Here is a 15,433-nt window from a genome sequence, read left to right on the forward strand (position 1 = left end):
GGTGACTAATAGGCTTTCACTGGCAAGTCACAGCAACTTCCTCCACATTCAGCCTAAAAGTTGAGCTCCTTCCTGCCTGTGGGGAATGGATAACTTCACCTACAGGATAAGGTGATATATTCTAAGCTGCCAAATCCAATGAAGCTATACAGGTGCAGACCCCCATGGGACCAAAATGAGCAATGAGCCATTCCCAGACAATAGAAAGAAATGGAAATCTTTTGTATTGCCATGTACCTCCATAACATCATTAGGCCAACATCTCTGTGATATGGGACCACTGAATCATTGTGACATAATCACATAACATAACTGTAGTTATTAAATTCTTCACAACATCAGCACAGGGACGCTTTTCTTTTTGTGGGAAAAATGCTACAAAAAGAGACTCCTTTTTACATTTGGACTTTTCCTCTTTTTTTTTTTTTTTTTACATCAAAGGAAATCTTGAATTTAAAAAATAAGTTGGGATTGTATACCATCTGGGTGTAGCCACATGACTGAGAAGGAACATAAAGAACCCAGAATGGCTTGTGTTTCGCCGACTTCATAGAAATACTAAGATATATATTGTGTTTTGCCATGGAGTCTAAAATTGCCTAGTTAATATTACCAGTCCCTTTTCTCCAACTCTATTCAGTCTGCAACACTGTACAGGTGACAGTCATTTTGCAGCAACCTTGTCACTATTTGTGTAGGAATGTGTGGGTGTGACTGGACTCTGAATGAATTTGTGTTTATGTAGACCAGGGGTGTCCAACTCCAGGCCTCGAGTGCCGGTGTCCTGCAGGTTTTAGATGTGTCCTTGATCCAACACAGCTGATTTAAATGGCTAAATGACCTCCTCATGTCTTGTAGTTCTCCAGAGGCCTGATAATGAACTAATCACTTGAGGCCTGGAGTTGGACACCCCTGATGTAGACGTTCTAAAAGTCACTGATACCCAGCATTCCCTTTACACTGCCAGGTTTCCATTTTCCAGTGTAGTTCACAGTAGGATGTCAAGGAAGTGATCTGCTCATCGCTTTGTCATTAATGGCCAGTCGCTAGTGGACATTGTAGGCTTCTGTTGCCTTGGTACTCTTCTAATGTGTTTAGCATTCACTGATATGTCATATATCTTCTTAGCTCTCACTGGTTGGTGCTTCAGTGGCTTGCCTCAAAGCTGGACCCAGTTCATGTCATCAATGGTTATTCTGTTAGCAGTCATTTGAAGTCTCTTGGTGTTACTGACTTTCAGTGGTCTCTGGTTGCCATGTGACTGCTAGTTGCTTCATGTGTGGATGCGCCTTAAGAAGATGTGTCAGGAAGCAGAATTTTCTTCATCATCAAGTTAATCATGATGATGAGATTCCAAAAGAAAGGACAACACCATCTATACAAAGTAAAGATAGGTTGAAGATAGATACTCAGCTTCTTCATAATAACACCCTGCATATGTAACTTTGTAGCTAGATAGCCGAGTAAAAATCTGAAGTTAAAGTAAGTACAAGTACACTGACCCATCTGTTAAAACTGTTGTTAAAGCTTTCGGGTTTCCATACTGAACTAATTTCCCCTGCTCCAACCCTGGAGCTCTGTGTAGATGTGCTGACTGGAACAAATGCAAAAATGTCAGATATTTGCATTCACAGAAGTAATAAAAGGCCTAATATAAAAATCAAATTAGATGACTGAATGGAGCTCAAAACAAATGAAAGTGTGGATGTGATGGAGAGAGCTGCACCCTTTAGGGAACCAACACAGTTCCTGTCATGGTGGAGTAGAGTTTCACATTTTGGTTTCCTTGTTGCCTCCTCTTATAGATCCTCTAAAAAGTTTGACTCAAAAACAAACTTTTGCACTGTCTTCCTGCTTTTCCCCCCCCAAATCCTTTTACCTCCACCTGAGTGCTTGCTGGCATTTCTGCTTCAGACACAGCCAAATGATCTGATGTTTTAATCTTCTTAAAGGATTGCAGCAGGCAGTCTTGCACATAAATCACACTGAGCTGCTATTACACCAGGACTTAACTTCTCTCTCAAAACTACACATGCCACAACAAAAGACTTACAGTCCAGCACCGACGCACACATATGTGAGTGAGTCTGAGGCACCTGTATATAGAAAGGTTGCAGCTATCACATCTATTGCAGCTTCCTTTGGACAGTCCTGGGAAGTTCTATTAAAAGTCACCTACATTTTGTCTGTCTAGGTACAAATGTCCTGCTGTTTGATGAAGGTGCCTGGTGTGATAATGCCGCTGTGCTCTTATGAGAACAAATGAGGTTTTATTGAGGCTCCGCGAACACAAAGGGAACAAACTGGACAGTCAGACAAATGCACAGGTTGAGAAACTGTCCTGAGAACTAAACAGCACCACAGTGAGTCACTACAGAGTGACATGGTGTGAACCGAATATCTGCTCTCTCTAATGTGTTTGTTCTGTGCTGCAGTTTTGATCTAACAGTCTTACAGTCTTTTCTCCCTGTGTGTTTTCTCACTTTTTATCGACGGCGGACTACAGCATGCTCGCTCTTGATATTTTCACTAGCAAATCAATGAACAGCAGCAAGGCAGCAAAGCTGCGATCAAAGAACATGGCTTTCTGTCAGCAAGGGTCTAATGACACTTGGCAGAGCTCACTGATCGATGACCATTCAGAGCCCAGCGATGGCAGCTTTCACATGTGGTCAAAGTCACGCAGCAGCAACACACACGTCAGAACACACTGAATCAAAGAAGCAATGACGCTAATGAAAAACGATTCTGCGCTCTTGACTTTTACATGACAGGAAATCAGCAATTCTGTCCATGTTGTCTACTGTGCACTACAAACTAAACAGGAAAGTTTGTTCTGTATTCGGACACACTGAACTAAAAGTGCACGCTGCCTTTTCAATTCGCACATCTATGGTTTCCTTCTGCCATCTAGTGTCCATCGCAAAAACAACAGCCCTCTCTTCATGCTGTGTCCCAATTGAACTGTGTATACCAATTGCAAGTATATACACATTTAAACATATGTATATGACTGTGTACAAATCTTGAGTACTTCTCATTTATTAGTATTTTAATTCGAAGGAGCCAGAATTTCTTGCAATAGTTCTCCAGGCTTTCTGAAGTTTTTCTTTGAACATTGGCTGCTTATTCCACTCACTTTCTGATCATTTCCAGAGGACTGCTTTTGTTTGCTAGGTCACTTAACATTGACCTATCAATCATTCAAACACAGAAAAGGCACCTAACTAAAATGTGAACCGGTGTTGTGTCTACAGATAACCTAAAAAGAACAAATTGTATCTTTAGGCACTTTGATACCAACATGCTGTTTCCAGAGAAAATAATTTGTTCTCATTTCTTTTATTGAATCTATGAAAAATAAATTTCCATATGTGTTTGCACATTTTGATAAATCATAATTTCCATTTTCCTATCAAAATATAAAGAAATGAAGGGCGGCTAAAGTCTTTTAGGCAGGACTCTATATGCCACAGTCGTTTAGACTATTACAAAAGAAGGGCAATTTCTCTCATTAAATGAGAACATCTGGTGATCTTGAAACAAATAGCAATAAGCAGAGCAAATACTGTGGATTAGCTGGAATCCTAAATTACACAGGAATGTAACGAAATTAATCTTCCTGAAGTCCACCAACTGGTCTCATCAGTTCCCATGCTTTTTTGGACTGTTGTTAAAAGGAGATGCTACACAGTGGTAAACTGGTAAATGGGGGTTTGTATCTCCTCCTTGGATTCAACCAGACATTTTTCACTTGTTAGACAAATATGCAAATAACCTAAACTATGAAAGAATATATTTTACTTTTTTTTTTTTTAAATTTTTCTTAAACATTTCACATGCTTCCTATGGTTTATTTTTTAAATAAAATATATGGGTTCGATTTGGACTGCATGTCATTTACCTTTATATTAGATTAGCAAAACTGTGACACAAAGAGTGCAGTGGGTTGCCGAGTTGACGATCCACACCATGTCAGAAAAACAAGTATGGAGTAATTCTTTGGTCAACAGAAAAATAAAGAAGTACAAAATATACTTTAAATGTATTAGATAGCGGATACGAGTCTCACCATTTTAATTTAATCCCAAGTAATACGCTGGGATTCGTCAATTCAAATGAGAATATTTGAGTTTACTTTAAATGCAGCTTGACTTGTAAGTTCAGCAACATAAGTCCTGAGTCCTCTTTAAATGTGTTGAGTTCTGTTTGGGTTTACACTGTACTGAAAGTATTGAAGTCAGCCAGTAGGAAGACAGCATTAATTCAAAATCATTAATTAAGCATTAATTAAAAGTCATTAGTGTTTGATTTTGCAGCCTTTCAACAATGTGCTTTACATTACTGTATTAGTCCAGAATAAAAATCAACATGCCGCAGCTTAAAGGTTGTTATTCATACACAACAGTTAATTTTGCTTGTATGCTGGCCCTGAAGTGCGAAACACAAAGACAAATCAGAAAACACGACATTTCCGAAAAAGAAAACAAAATCACAACAACAAAACAAACACAACAACATTTTGTGACTGTGTTTCCTGATGCAGTGATTTTCCTTTTTGTCTTTTGCACTTCGTCAAGATCAATTATTGCTTTTCAAAATACATAAATATCACAGTAACATGAGTATATTTCATTGAGTTACTTCATACTGTAACTCAATGACATGAGTACAGTAACTACTGTAAACTAGTGGCAGTGCAGGTCTAACAGGATTAGCTTCTTTTTCTTCCTACGTTGTTGTGCACTAAGGGCGTGCAGTGAAACATGCTGTAAAGCATCACAACAGTTTCTAGAATCGACAAACGGTTAATGTGCTCGATCATTCAAAAACATGCGAGAGAAAGGGGCTCATGCTTCACGTCAACTCATTGGAAACTGTTAGTCGGTGTCAGTTAGTGAGACGGGTGGGCTGTGAATGAGAGCCAGGCAGGGTTATCACCATGCACAAGACACACAGGAGTGGAGATGGGAGAGGCAGATGAACTACGACTGATGTTTCATGACAGACACAGTAAGTACATACCCAGAAAGAGCCTCTTAGGGATTCTGACCTCCTCGTCCTTAATGTCTGTGGCTACAGACAAAAAAAACATAAAATATATAGACAAAAAAGAAAAAAATAGAGCTTGGTTTTCTTCAGCAAAGCTGGAGTTGATCTTTGTCAAATTACAGAACTCACTGATTCTGTGATTTGTTACACCAGTGATCTGTGAGGTTAGGAGTGTTCCCACCTGTTAGCTTCCTCAGATGCATAACCTTTATAGCTAATAAACAGCAATCAATAAAATTTCGAGTTCAGTAATGTAACTTTCATCCTTTCATCAAGGTGTTTTAATCCACAAATCTGGTGACATCTGCAAAGTCCAAAGTTCTATTTTCCCAATCGTCTTACATTCCTTTTACTTTATTTGTTTTAGCATTTATTGCACTAAGCTTGCTCATCTTCACAGCTTCTGCTGCACTGCTGGCACAGTTTTTTGTTCCATAGGAAGACATAAAATAGCCTTCGTCATGTTATTCTTTAAACGTAACCGTTACTACCAAAGGATACATAAAAGCTCCATAAAAGCATATTTCACACACGAATCTATTAGCCAGACCTTGGAATGAGCCGACATCTGGCTTGGTGAGGACGATGTTTATCTGTAGTGTCACATGTACCTGACACGCGCTTAATATTTCAAGATGGTGTGATGCAGAGCTGTGACGCTTTCAAGCTTTTCAGTTATATTTTCAATAACAAATATTTCTTTAACTACCCCACACAAAACAAAACACAAACAAACGCACACATACACACACATTTATAGGAACATGTGATGTTGGGAAAATTATTTTAAACATTGCTTTCACCTGTGAACCAGCTCCAAGTTTGGATTCAGGAGACAGACACGCTCTTTGCTTTTAAGATTAAGCTAAAAATTAAAACTTTCCTTTTTTCAATATATAGTTGAGGCTGGATCAGGTGACCCTGAACCATCACTTAGTTGTGATGCAGTAGGCCTAGGCTGCTGGGAGCTTCCTGGTGTTTCTTCTTCACTCCCTTTCACTCTCTGTGTTTATACACCACTCTGCATTTAATCATTCGCATTAATCACTTCCACAATGCAAAACAGCCGCCCCCTCACCCCCCAACTGGTCGCAGCAAATGGCTGCCCCGCACTGACCCTGATTCTGCCAGAGGGTTCATCCTGTCAAAAGGAAGTTTTTCCATCCCACTGTCACCTAATGCTTGCTCCTAGGGTGTCGTCTGACCGTACTGTGTCTCAAAACTTAACTCAAAAAACAAAAAAGAGTTTAGAGTACAGTCGATGGCCGTGACCCAAGCATTGCAGACCAAAGATGAAAGAGAGCAGCACGATATCATCTACCAGGGTATTTGTGTGTTTTCATTTAAATGAATATGCTTGGCATGATGTGTATTTATTGATCAAGTTAACGTTGACTGGTAACGTTTTAATTGTGTCTCCAAAAGTTGATTCTGTTCATCTGGACGTAGCGTTTTCTGGGAGAAAAGATTGGGGAAACCTGCAGTCAGCTGAGACTGAAGAAGTCACTTGGATGAGTGACGAAACGTTTCTCCCAGAAAACGCTACGTCCAGATGAACAGAATCAACTTTTGGAGATTTATTTTTTCCTGGATGATTGAGAATGCATCAAGACGTTTTAATTCCGTGACTACAATTATAAAGTTCACAATGCTGAGAAAATGAACCCTGTAGTCTCCAATGTATTTGTTCCTTCAATTTTGCAGATAAACTCACTATACAGTCCTCCGGGTTACAGGAAGCAGTGAATGATTGTGGATTAAATACACACATTTGTACAAAAACTGAAAAATACAGCCTTTAGCCCTGACTTCAGTATTTAAGCTAAGCCTAACAATCTAATCTAACTCAGCAGTTAACAACTTTTGTTTTTCACATCTTAGGTTTACTTCACTGGAAGTTTGGAATTTCTCTGACAGTTGCTGCTTGGTGTAGACACTTAAACATGAAGCTACACTGCCCTACTGAGGCAAAATGCACTAACTACACGTTTGGCCAAAATACAAAAAACCCTGGCACTAAACGGTCCCTCTGTCTCTCTGTGCGCTGTTCACTGAGTGAATGAGCAGTGACTGACAGAGACCAGCTGTGGAAGAGAAGAGAGAGACAAGAGACTTCCTGTTGTTTCAAACTTCCTCTGTGTGATCATTTTAGATGTCAGATAGAATCACAGGACAGCTTATTGTTTTTCTCGTGTGTTTTGCAATCAGACACGAGTCTGAAGCTTCAGTTAAAGTAACAAAGCCCAAAAATGTCATTACATTTAGTAAAATTAACAATCTATCCTAAAGGCTGATGGATAAAACGTGTTTTATTGCACTGCACTTCCTGACATATGCTCCAGTTATATTGACAGGCTGATATTATTGGCCGGTATTAGCTTTTGCTAATTATCAGCATTTATAACAATTGAGAAATGAACCAAAAATAGTTGACAGGAGAAACATTGTGTTGATGTTGCACAGTTTGTCCACCAGAGGGCAACTGTCCTGTTAGCAACAGCATTTCAAATGCCACAACCAGCTGATCCGGCTGCAGTCGTACTGAGCGTAAAGATAACTGTGCATTTAAACTGTACTGTTGTGCTGTTTTAGCAGTGACTCATAAAGATAGAAGTACACAATACGAATTTTAAGCAAACCTGTCTATGTATATTCGCTGAAGTATCAGATTTTAGAGTCGCCAACTATTGTTATCGACCTAAAAAGAAATGTGTGAGGCTCTGATTATAAAACAGTGTCTCCATGTTTTCCTTTTACACTGGATTATATTTAATCCTGCCCACACTAGTTTAACTGATACTCTCCCATTATCTGACATTGAGCCTCTTCATATTAGCAGCCAGGTTTAGTCAAATTTCCTCGAAGTATGCAGGAACTTGTAGCACGCCCAGCACGACGTATCAGACAACAAAGGGCAGCTGTTTGTGTTTGTTTACAAATGGATAAATGTCACAAAACAGAATCAAGCGTTTCCCTGTGTGGGTTATGAATAACTTTATGACAAAACTTACAAAATGTAATCACCTTAATGTCAGTAATCAGCCTGGAAAGTTTCATGGTTAGTAATATATTTTACCCCATCATCCTATATCACTTATTTGAACTAAGTGCAATATAAAACCAGCTTCAGAAAGCTTATTTTATATAGTTTTAGAAACAAAAACCTGCACAGGAGATCACAGGCAGCAATCACCAGCCTCTCACACACTCACACACACTAATCTGAGCCTTATCTGCACTGTAAAGTGGCACCGCCTGGGTGTTCTGACCTAAGAAGGAGCGCCTCTTCGTGCTGAGTTCAGTGGCCATGCGGACGTTGGTGCACAGGTTCAGCATGATGAGCATTGTGCAGATCATGATGATGCTCTGCCACAGCAGCAGCGTCTCAAAGTAGCGTCCAAATCTAAAGAAGAAGAAAACAATATGTGGATTTTAAGATTTCATATTTACCCTACGGTTCACTCACCCATTTGCTGGTCACCAGACCTTCAAGGGGACCTATTACACTCATTCCTAAGTGCATATTACACCATATTCATTCAAATCATTGAATTCTAATCACATCTAAGGCCACAGGTGTATACAATCAAGAGGCTAGATATGCAGAAGGAACGGGTCGCTCTCAGGAGCTCAGTGAACTCCAGTGTAGTACACTGATAGGATACCGCCTGTGTAACATGTCCAGCTGTAAAATTTTCCTTAGCTTTTAGTGGTTTTATAACAAAAAGGAAGCGAATGACAGCAACTCAGCCATGAAGTGGCAGGCAATGTAAAATCACAGAGCGGGGTCAGCAGATGCTGAGGGGCATAGTGTGTAGAGTCGTTACAGACCTCCAAAACTCATGTGGTCTTTGGATCAGCTCAAGAACATTTCATGGAGAGCTCCACAGAATGGGTTTCCATGGCTCAGCAGCTGCATCCAAGCCTTACATCAACAAGCACAATGCAAAGCCTTGGATGCAGTGGTGTAAAGGACACCACTGGATCCTAGAGCAGTAAGGTCTCTGGAGTGACAAATCACATTTGTCTTTCTGACAACCTGGTGGATGAGTCTGGGTTTGGCGGTTGCCAGCAGACCGATACTTGTCTGACTGCAGTGTACCAAATGTAAAGTTCAGTGGAGGAGGGATTATAGTGTGGGGTTGTTTTTCAGGAGTTGGGTTTGGGCCCTTAGCTCCAGCAAAAGGAACTCTTACTGATTCAGCATACCAAGGATACCAAGGAGCGGTGTGGAAAAGGTATGGAAGAACTTGGCTGACCTCAACCTGACAGATTACCTCTGGGACGACTTAGACGGAGACTGTGGGTCAGGTTTTATTGTCCAACATCAGCATCTGCACTCAAAAATGTGGTTCTGGAAGGATGATCATAAACTTCTATAGACACATTCCTAAACCATGTGGAAAGCCTTCCTAGGAGAGTTGCTATTGGTGCAAAGACTGGGCGAAATCATATTAAACTATGGATTAAGAATGGGGCGTCACTTACGTTTATATGCGTGTGAAGGCAGACGAGCAAATACTTTTGGCAATACAGTGTATTAATGCTTGGACTCTAATAGAGTAGCTTTACATGATTAAAGCTACTTTTAGCTGCTCACTTATTCACACAGGGTTGCCACAGCGCTGCATACTTAACCTGTTGGATTTTTAAACCAGGTGCTCTTCCTGACACAACCACCAAGGGATCTGTATCTCATCCTGGGACTGAACCAGGAAACTTGTTAGGCAAACATGCAAACTACTGCACTACAGAGCCACAATGCATGACTCTTATCTTAAACTGTGTATTTTTGTGCCTCGTGTTATCCACATTATATGTACAAGTCTCTACATCATTATTTCTGTGGCCTCATTTAATATCCACCATTATAACCACTGTATAAAAAAAAGGAAAATGCTATAAGTTGAATACTGTTCAGAGGTAAAATACAGTTTGGTGTTTAACAGTAACCAGCAGACTGTTTGCAGTGCATTCAACCCAGCAGGCTTTCCTCTATGAGTCGGTTAACATGCAGTGTAAGAGGATCTCTTCTTTTTTTAAAAGCTGAATATCAGAGAATATCCCAAGCCTCCCATAACAACCTCACAAGCTCTCAAAGGATGTGAGAGTCTGTTACCTGAAGAGTATCCTCAGGATGTTTGCCACCAGCAGCACCAGGCATACGTAGGTGGAGAAGCCCTCTGCATTCTGGGTCAGGCGGATGTCTCTGTACTGGGGGATGTAGGGCACCACCCCACCGAACACCATGGCACCGGCAGCGACCCACGCCACCAGGTTATTAAACACGGTGAGGATCTGGTCAAACAACTCATCTTCCATGCTGTTCGTCGGCGGAATAAGCGAAGAGACGTCAGCTGGCTGTCAGTGGCTCTAGAGACTATTTTTGGCTGTTGATCCTCCTCCGGTTCCTCGATGTGGCTTTGAGATCGGGAGAGAAGCATCCGTGTTTTCCACGCATGACTGAGAAACAGCAGCTAATGCCACGCCATCATAAACAGAGCCGTGAAGCACAAACGACGTATCTGGGGCTGACGTTACAATAGCGGAAACAATGAGCAGTAAACAATGAGCTTCCGTACAAAAGCAGCGGTTGTGTGCAGTCACTGCAGTACGGTCATTTACTCTGTGTTTCCCATTTCCTTGACTCAACACTGCTGATGCTTGTCAGCGTTTTAGCACGGGCTGAACTCAAGTCGTTATAGGAAACACACGACTCTCCTGAAAATGTATAAAAAAGCCCCTGAAATGTGAAGAAACCTGAAATGAAACAGCATTTTTTGTTTGCGGTGTCCCTACATCACCATTGTTTCTTCTTCGCTGTCCTGCCCGTCTGTAATGTTTCCCAACACTTCCTGGAACGTCACACGTCACGCGCTCAATCAAAGATTATCCAACTTGATCAAGATAGTTCACACACAGGCAAACTGTATGTGGCTAGCTAGCTAGCAGGTTAGCTAAAAAAAAAAATAATAGAAAGAATAAAAAAAGAAAATATATAAAGAAAAGAAAGAATTTTAACATATAGTTTGTGTCAGCTGTTTGGCAGAACGTGAACGTTATGGTAATTTTGGGCTCTGACTCTGTAGCTACTTAGAAATTGCTTCATAAGCCTCTGGAATTGAGGATTAAAAAAATTAGGCCCCCACTTCAACCTGGACTACTCATAAAAAAACAGGTTGGCACCAGGAAAACCAACCAGTTTCAGTCTATTCTGCCACAAACACAGGCGAAATGTTCAGACAGAATTATGCCAGAAGCTTGTTGATGGCTACCAAAACATCTGATTGAGGTGCAACATGAGGAACATGAGGTCAGGAGGAGACTGAGAGCCAGTGGTCAAACCCTGTGCAGACTAACTGCCAGGAAACCTCACCAGCCTGCTCAGCCTCTCCCTGACTCATGCCACTGTCCTCACCTGTCTGAAGGCCTCCACCATCATTCCCATCCCCAAAAAGACTGGAATAGAAAGCCTCAATGACCACAGACCTATACCTCTCAGGTCTGTAGTCATGAAGTGTCTCAGCACATCAGAGACTGCCTACCTCCCTCTCTCGACCCCCACAAGCTTGCTTACAGAGCAAATCGGTCCACGAAGGATGCCATCACCATCACCCTTCACAGAGCAGCGGGAAATCTGGAGAATGGGTAGAGCTACGTGAGGATGCTTTACGTGGATTATAGCTCAGCGTTCAACACCATAATACCAGACATCCTTGCTACCAAACTAGACCACATTCAGAACCCCCTGCCACTTGCTCCTGGATCAAAGACCTCCTCACAAACCAGCCTCGGTCAGTCAGACAGATCTCTGATCAATCTCTGATGGAGATGAGACAGTGTAGAGGTAGAAATATTTCTCACTGGTGCTCAGAAAACAACCTGAAACTAAGCATCTTTAAAGCAACAGAACTTATTGTGAACTTCAGGAGGCACAGACAGGTTCTCTCCACTCTCATTATAAATGGTGAGTGGGTTTATTCTGTCTCTATCTTCAGGTTTCTGGGCACCTACATCTCTGGCGATCTCACCTGGGCAAAGGAAGAATAACCTGTACCAGAAGCTGCTGTTGGCCTTCTATCGCTCCTCAGTGCATTGCGTGCTCTCCTACTGCCTGGGTGTTTGGTACGCAGGGAGCACAAATGATAACATGAAGGCTGTGCAGAGTGTAATTAACACTCCCCCCAAAAAATCATTGGCTACACTCTGCACCCCCTGGAGGCCATCGCCAGCTCCTCCTATATTAGGAAAACCAGCTCTATGATAGGTAACTTGGATCTGGCTCACCACCTGTTTGACCTGCTGCTCTCTGGTTTGCGCCTCAGAACAATCAGGTGCCACACCTCCAGACTCAGAAACAGCTTTTTCCCCTGGGCCATTTGGACCATTACAAAGCTCTAACACATTCACATTCAGAAGGAGGTCCTTCTTAGCTTTTTAAAATGGAAATATATTTGTGAACAGTGACACAAACCGCAGAGCAGGAGGTGTCAAACAGGATATCTGAAGAAGTGCAAAAACCACAAAAATCATTCAGTTTAACTGTAATTTATTTAGAAAGACTGTATAATATTAGAGAGAATTCCAAAGTGCTTGGTGAAAGTGGGGAGGAAGAGATCCAGGGTCAGCCTGCCTCAGCTTTTTAGGGGGTGAACTAGGGGAAAGAGATGAAAGAAGTGGACAGTTTTAATTATTTCTATCACTTGCTAACAGCAGTAAGAAACATTTTCGCTCTCACAAATCTCTAACGCAGTCCTCAGTGTGCATCATAACGATACGGCTACAGCCCCCCACCCACAGTCTTTGTCCTGAGAACACTAAGCAGGTTAATCCGGCCCTGCTGCAGACAATGAATATTTTAGTCAACTGCAACTGAAGAGGCCTAAAACAAAGTGACGCATCTGCTTCTGCCTGTTTTCTGCACTGACTGTAGAGCAACATCTTCTTCAATATTTCATGTAACCTGGTTTATGTTAGCTGACTTCTTCCTTTGTACAGTCCATCCCTTAATCACTGCAGTCCATTTTAACAAGCCGTTGTAATAATGTTATACAGTATAAATGTATTATATTCAGCAGGAGTGAAAGAGACACTCCCCGAAATAAAGAGAGATTTATAAAGGCTTAATAAAAGTTATGTAACCCTCATGGCAGACAGCTGTTTTCTCTCATCTCTCAAAGTGAGCAGGATAATGTATTACATAAAAACCAAAGCCTCATTCTGGGGGCGCAGCAACAAAACCCACAGCGACCTGACTGGCAGGATAAACCAGTTTACAAAGAGTTAAAAAATGTTTGTCCCATGTGCTGCACGCATACAAATCTCCGCCACTGTCACAGTTAAGGATGAGAAAGGCAGCTGCTACAACAACGGAAATGTAACAATATTCGCCTTCAAAATAAAAGGCGGAAATTGGGGAAAACAAGTGGGTTTTCGTTTTTTGGTTTTTTTTTTTTTGCTTTGCGCCTTTACCTGGATGAAATGCCTTGTGGACATTTATACTGTAGATAGGGTTGCCAACTCCCTGAGAAATAAATAAGGGACACCTGGTGGCCAGGGCCGGGCGACCCAGTTGTCTTCACCCTTCCCAGTGTGGTGAATTTTTTAGCTCTTTTTTTGTGTGTGAAATTATTTTTTTAACCATTTGACTTGAATTTGATTTAAGTAGATGCATATTCTTTGTGATATCAACACATGGGAAACTAAAATCATTTAGCCATTTATTTTTTAGCTCAAAATGACAACATTAACACAATAAAACAGGTCTCTTTCTTAAACAGAAGCCTGTCATACTTAACTTTTGAGTATAAAAGTAAATCTTTCTTTAAAAGAACTCTGTCCTGCTTAACCTAAAATTATATAAATTAATAGAAAACAATAGAAAGAAAAATATTCTTGTAACAGTGCACATTTAGTGCATTTAGTGCAATTGGCTTCAGTAGAGGCATTTTTTCAGCTTTTGCTCCCGTTTGTAAACCCACTTGTTCCCATGATTACGCATCATAACTCATCATCATTATTCATCTATGTATTACTTTTATGTATTACTCATCTATTTGTTGTAATCATCTATCCTTGCAGTTGTTTATTACACAAAATAAATTATATTATCACACTTCTGGCCACATAGCGCTGATATTCACTGCACATGCCCATTTTAACCTTAACCAGAGGGTTTAAAAACAAACAAACCAGTGTTTACATACCATATCTGCTTCTGCCGTGGCCTGGTGGACAAAAATTGGTTAAGGGTTCCCCGAGCTTTCACGCCCCTCATGTTCTTCATGTGCCCACCATTAGAAGCATGCCTATGGAAAAAGTGCGCCGGCACACAGTGCAGTGCGCTTTATTGGTGTTATCGTGCACTTTTCCAGCCAGGTGTTTTCCTTTTCCCATTCTTTCCTGTACTTTTGTAGCCTTTTTTTCTTTCTCTGAGAGGAACAAACATTGCTGGTCTAATGCTGGGCTTACACTGTGCGATTTTTGGCCCATTTTGAGCCGATTTTTGAGTCGTGCGACCAATTTGGTGATCGGCCCGATTTTGGCCTTCATCGTGCATCGTGTAGTATACGTGGGGTAACGAGAAGCGATTAACACCTCACGACCAGCTCCCGATCATCAATCGCTCGTGAGGGTGTCACCGCAGCCGCCCACACTGCTCACACGCAAACACCTAAACGTCGGTGAAAAAGACGGAGCAGCACGGCTGTGCGGCGTGTGATCTGGACACAAGCGATGGAGGCACAACTTGTAGAACTTTGGAAAGCTCATCCGAGCCTTTTCGAAGTGGCATCACCAAATTATCACGACCACAACAACCGTGAAAATAGTCGGATTTACATTGCTGCTCAGTCACAGCTACCTGATCAGTGTTTTTCATTAGCAATTTAGCAAAGTTGATGGTGGTGTGTGTCTGTGTGACAGATTTTCTGTTATAACCTTCATTTTATGGAGGCACAGTGTGAGCACTCGGGTCGCATCAGAGCATCGGGCGGTATAGTGTGAGACCCTGCATCGTGACCTACGAACTTATAACCCATGCGAGCCAATCGTGCAGTTTGAAAATCGCACAGTGTTTGCCCAGCTTCAGGTGTACTGTCGTCTGAGACCGCAGTGTCGGCGTTTGTTTCCCTGTTGGCCATGCTTTTTGTTGTGGTCATCTGTTGTCTTCCGGTATTTTCTCTGCAAGCGACCTTTCCTCAACCAATGAGATGAGCGGTAATCTGAATTGTCATACTCGAATTGTCATAAGTGTGCTGTCAGCTCATTGGTCACAAAGCAGGAGCGGGGCTGGGAATTATGTTTTCAAACAAAGTGTTAATTACATTAAAACTTATAGACTACTTTTGATTCTCACTGTATTACGGGACAAAGTGCGTCA

General features: G+C 41.5%; 1 protein-coding gene across 2 annotated transcripts in view; it reads right to left on the minus strand.

Moving 5' to 3' along the window:
- The window catches only part of slc66a2 (solute carrier family 66 member 2), a 37,260-nt gene extending 26,338 nt beyond the window's left edge, over positions 1–10,922 (minus strand). The window contains exons 1-3 of one of the 2 annotated variants that reach the window (XM_085148779.1): positions 10,172–10,922; positions 8,322–8,455; positions 5,026–5,076 (exon numbers count right to left, since the gene is read on the minus strand). In XM_085148779.1, the coding sequence (XP_085004905.1) occupies positions 5,026–5,076; positions 8,322–8,455; positions 10,172–10,374 (388 nt within the window). In that variant the 5' untranslated portion in view covers positions 10,375–10,922. The remainder of the gene's footprint in view (positions 1–5,025; positions 5,077–8,321; positions 8,456–10,171) is intronic. The other variant, XM_085148780.1, reaches the window with a different exon arrangement.
- Between the last annotated feature and the right edge of the window lie 4,511 nt (positions 10,923–15,433).

Source organism: Neolamprologus multifasciatus, chromosome 22, assembly GCF_963576455.1.
Source record: "Neolamprologus multifasciatus chromosome 22, fNeoMul1.2, whole genome shotgun sequence".
NCBI lineage: Eukaryota > Metazoa > Chordata > Actinopteri > Cichliformes > Cichlidae > Neolamprologus > Neolamprologus multifasciatus.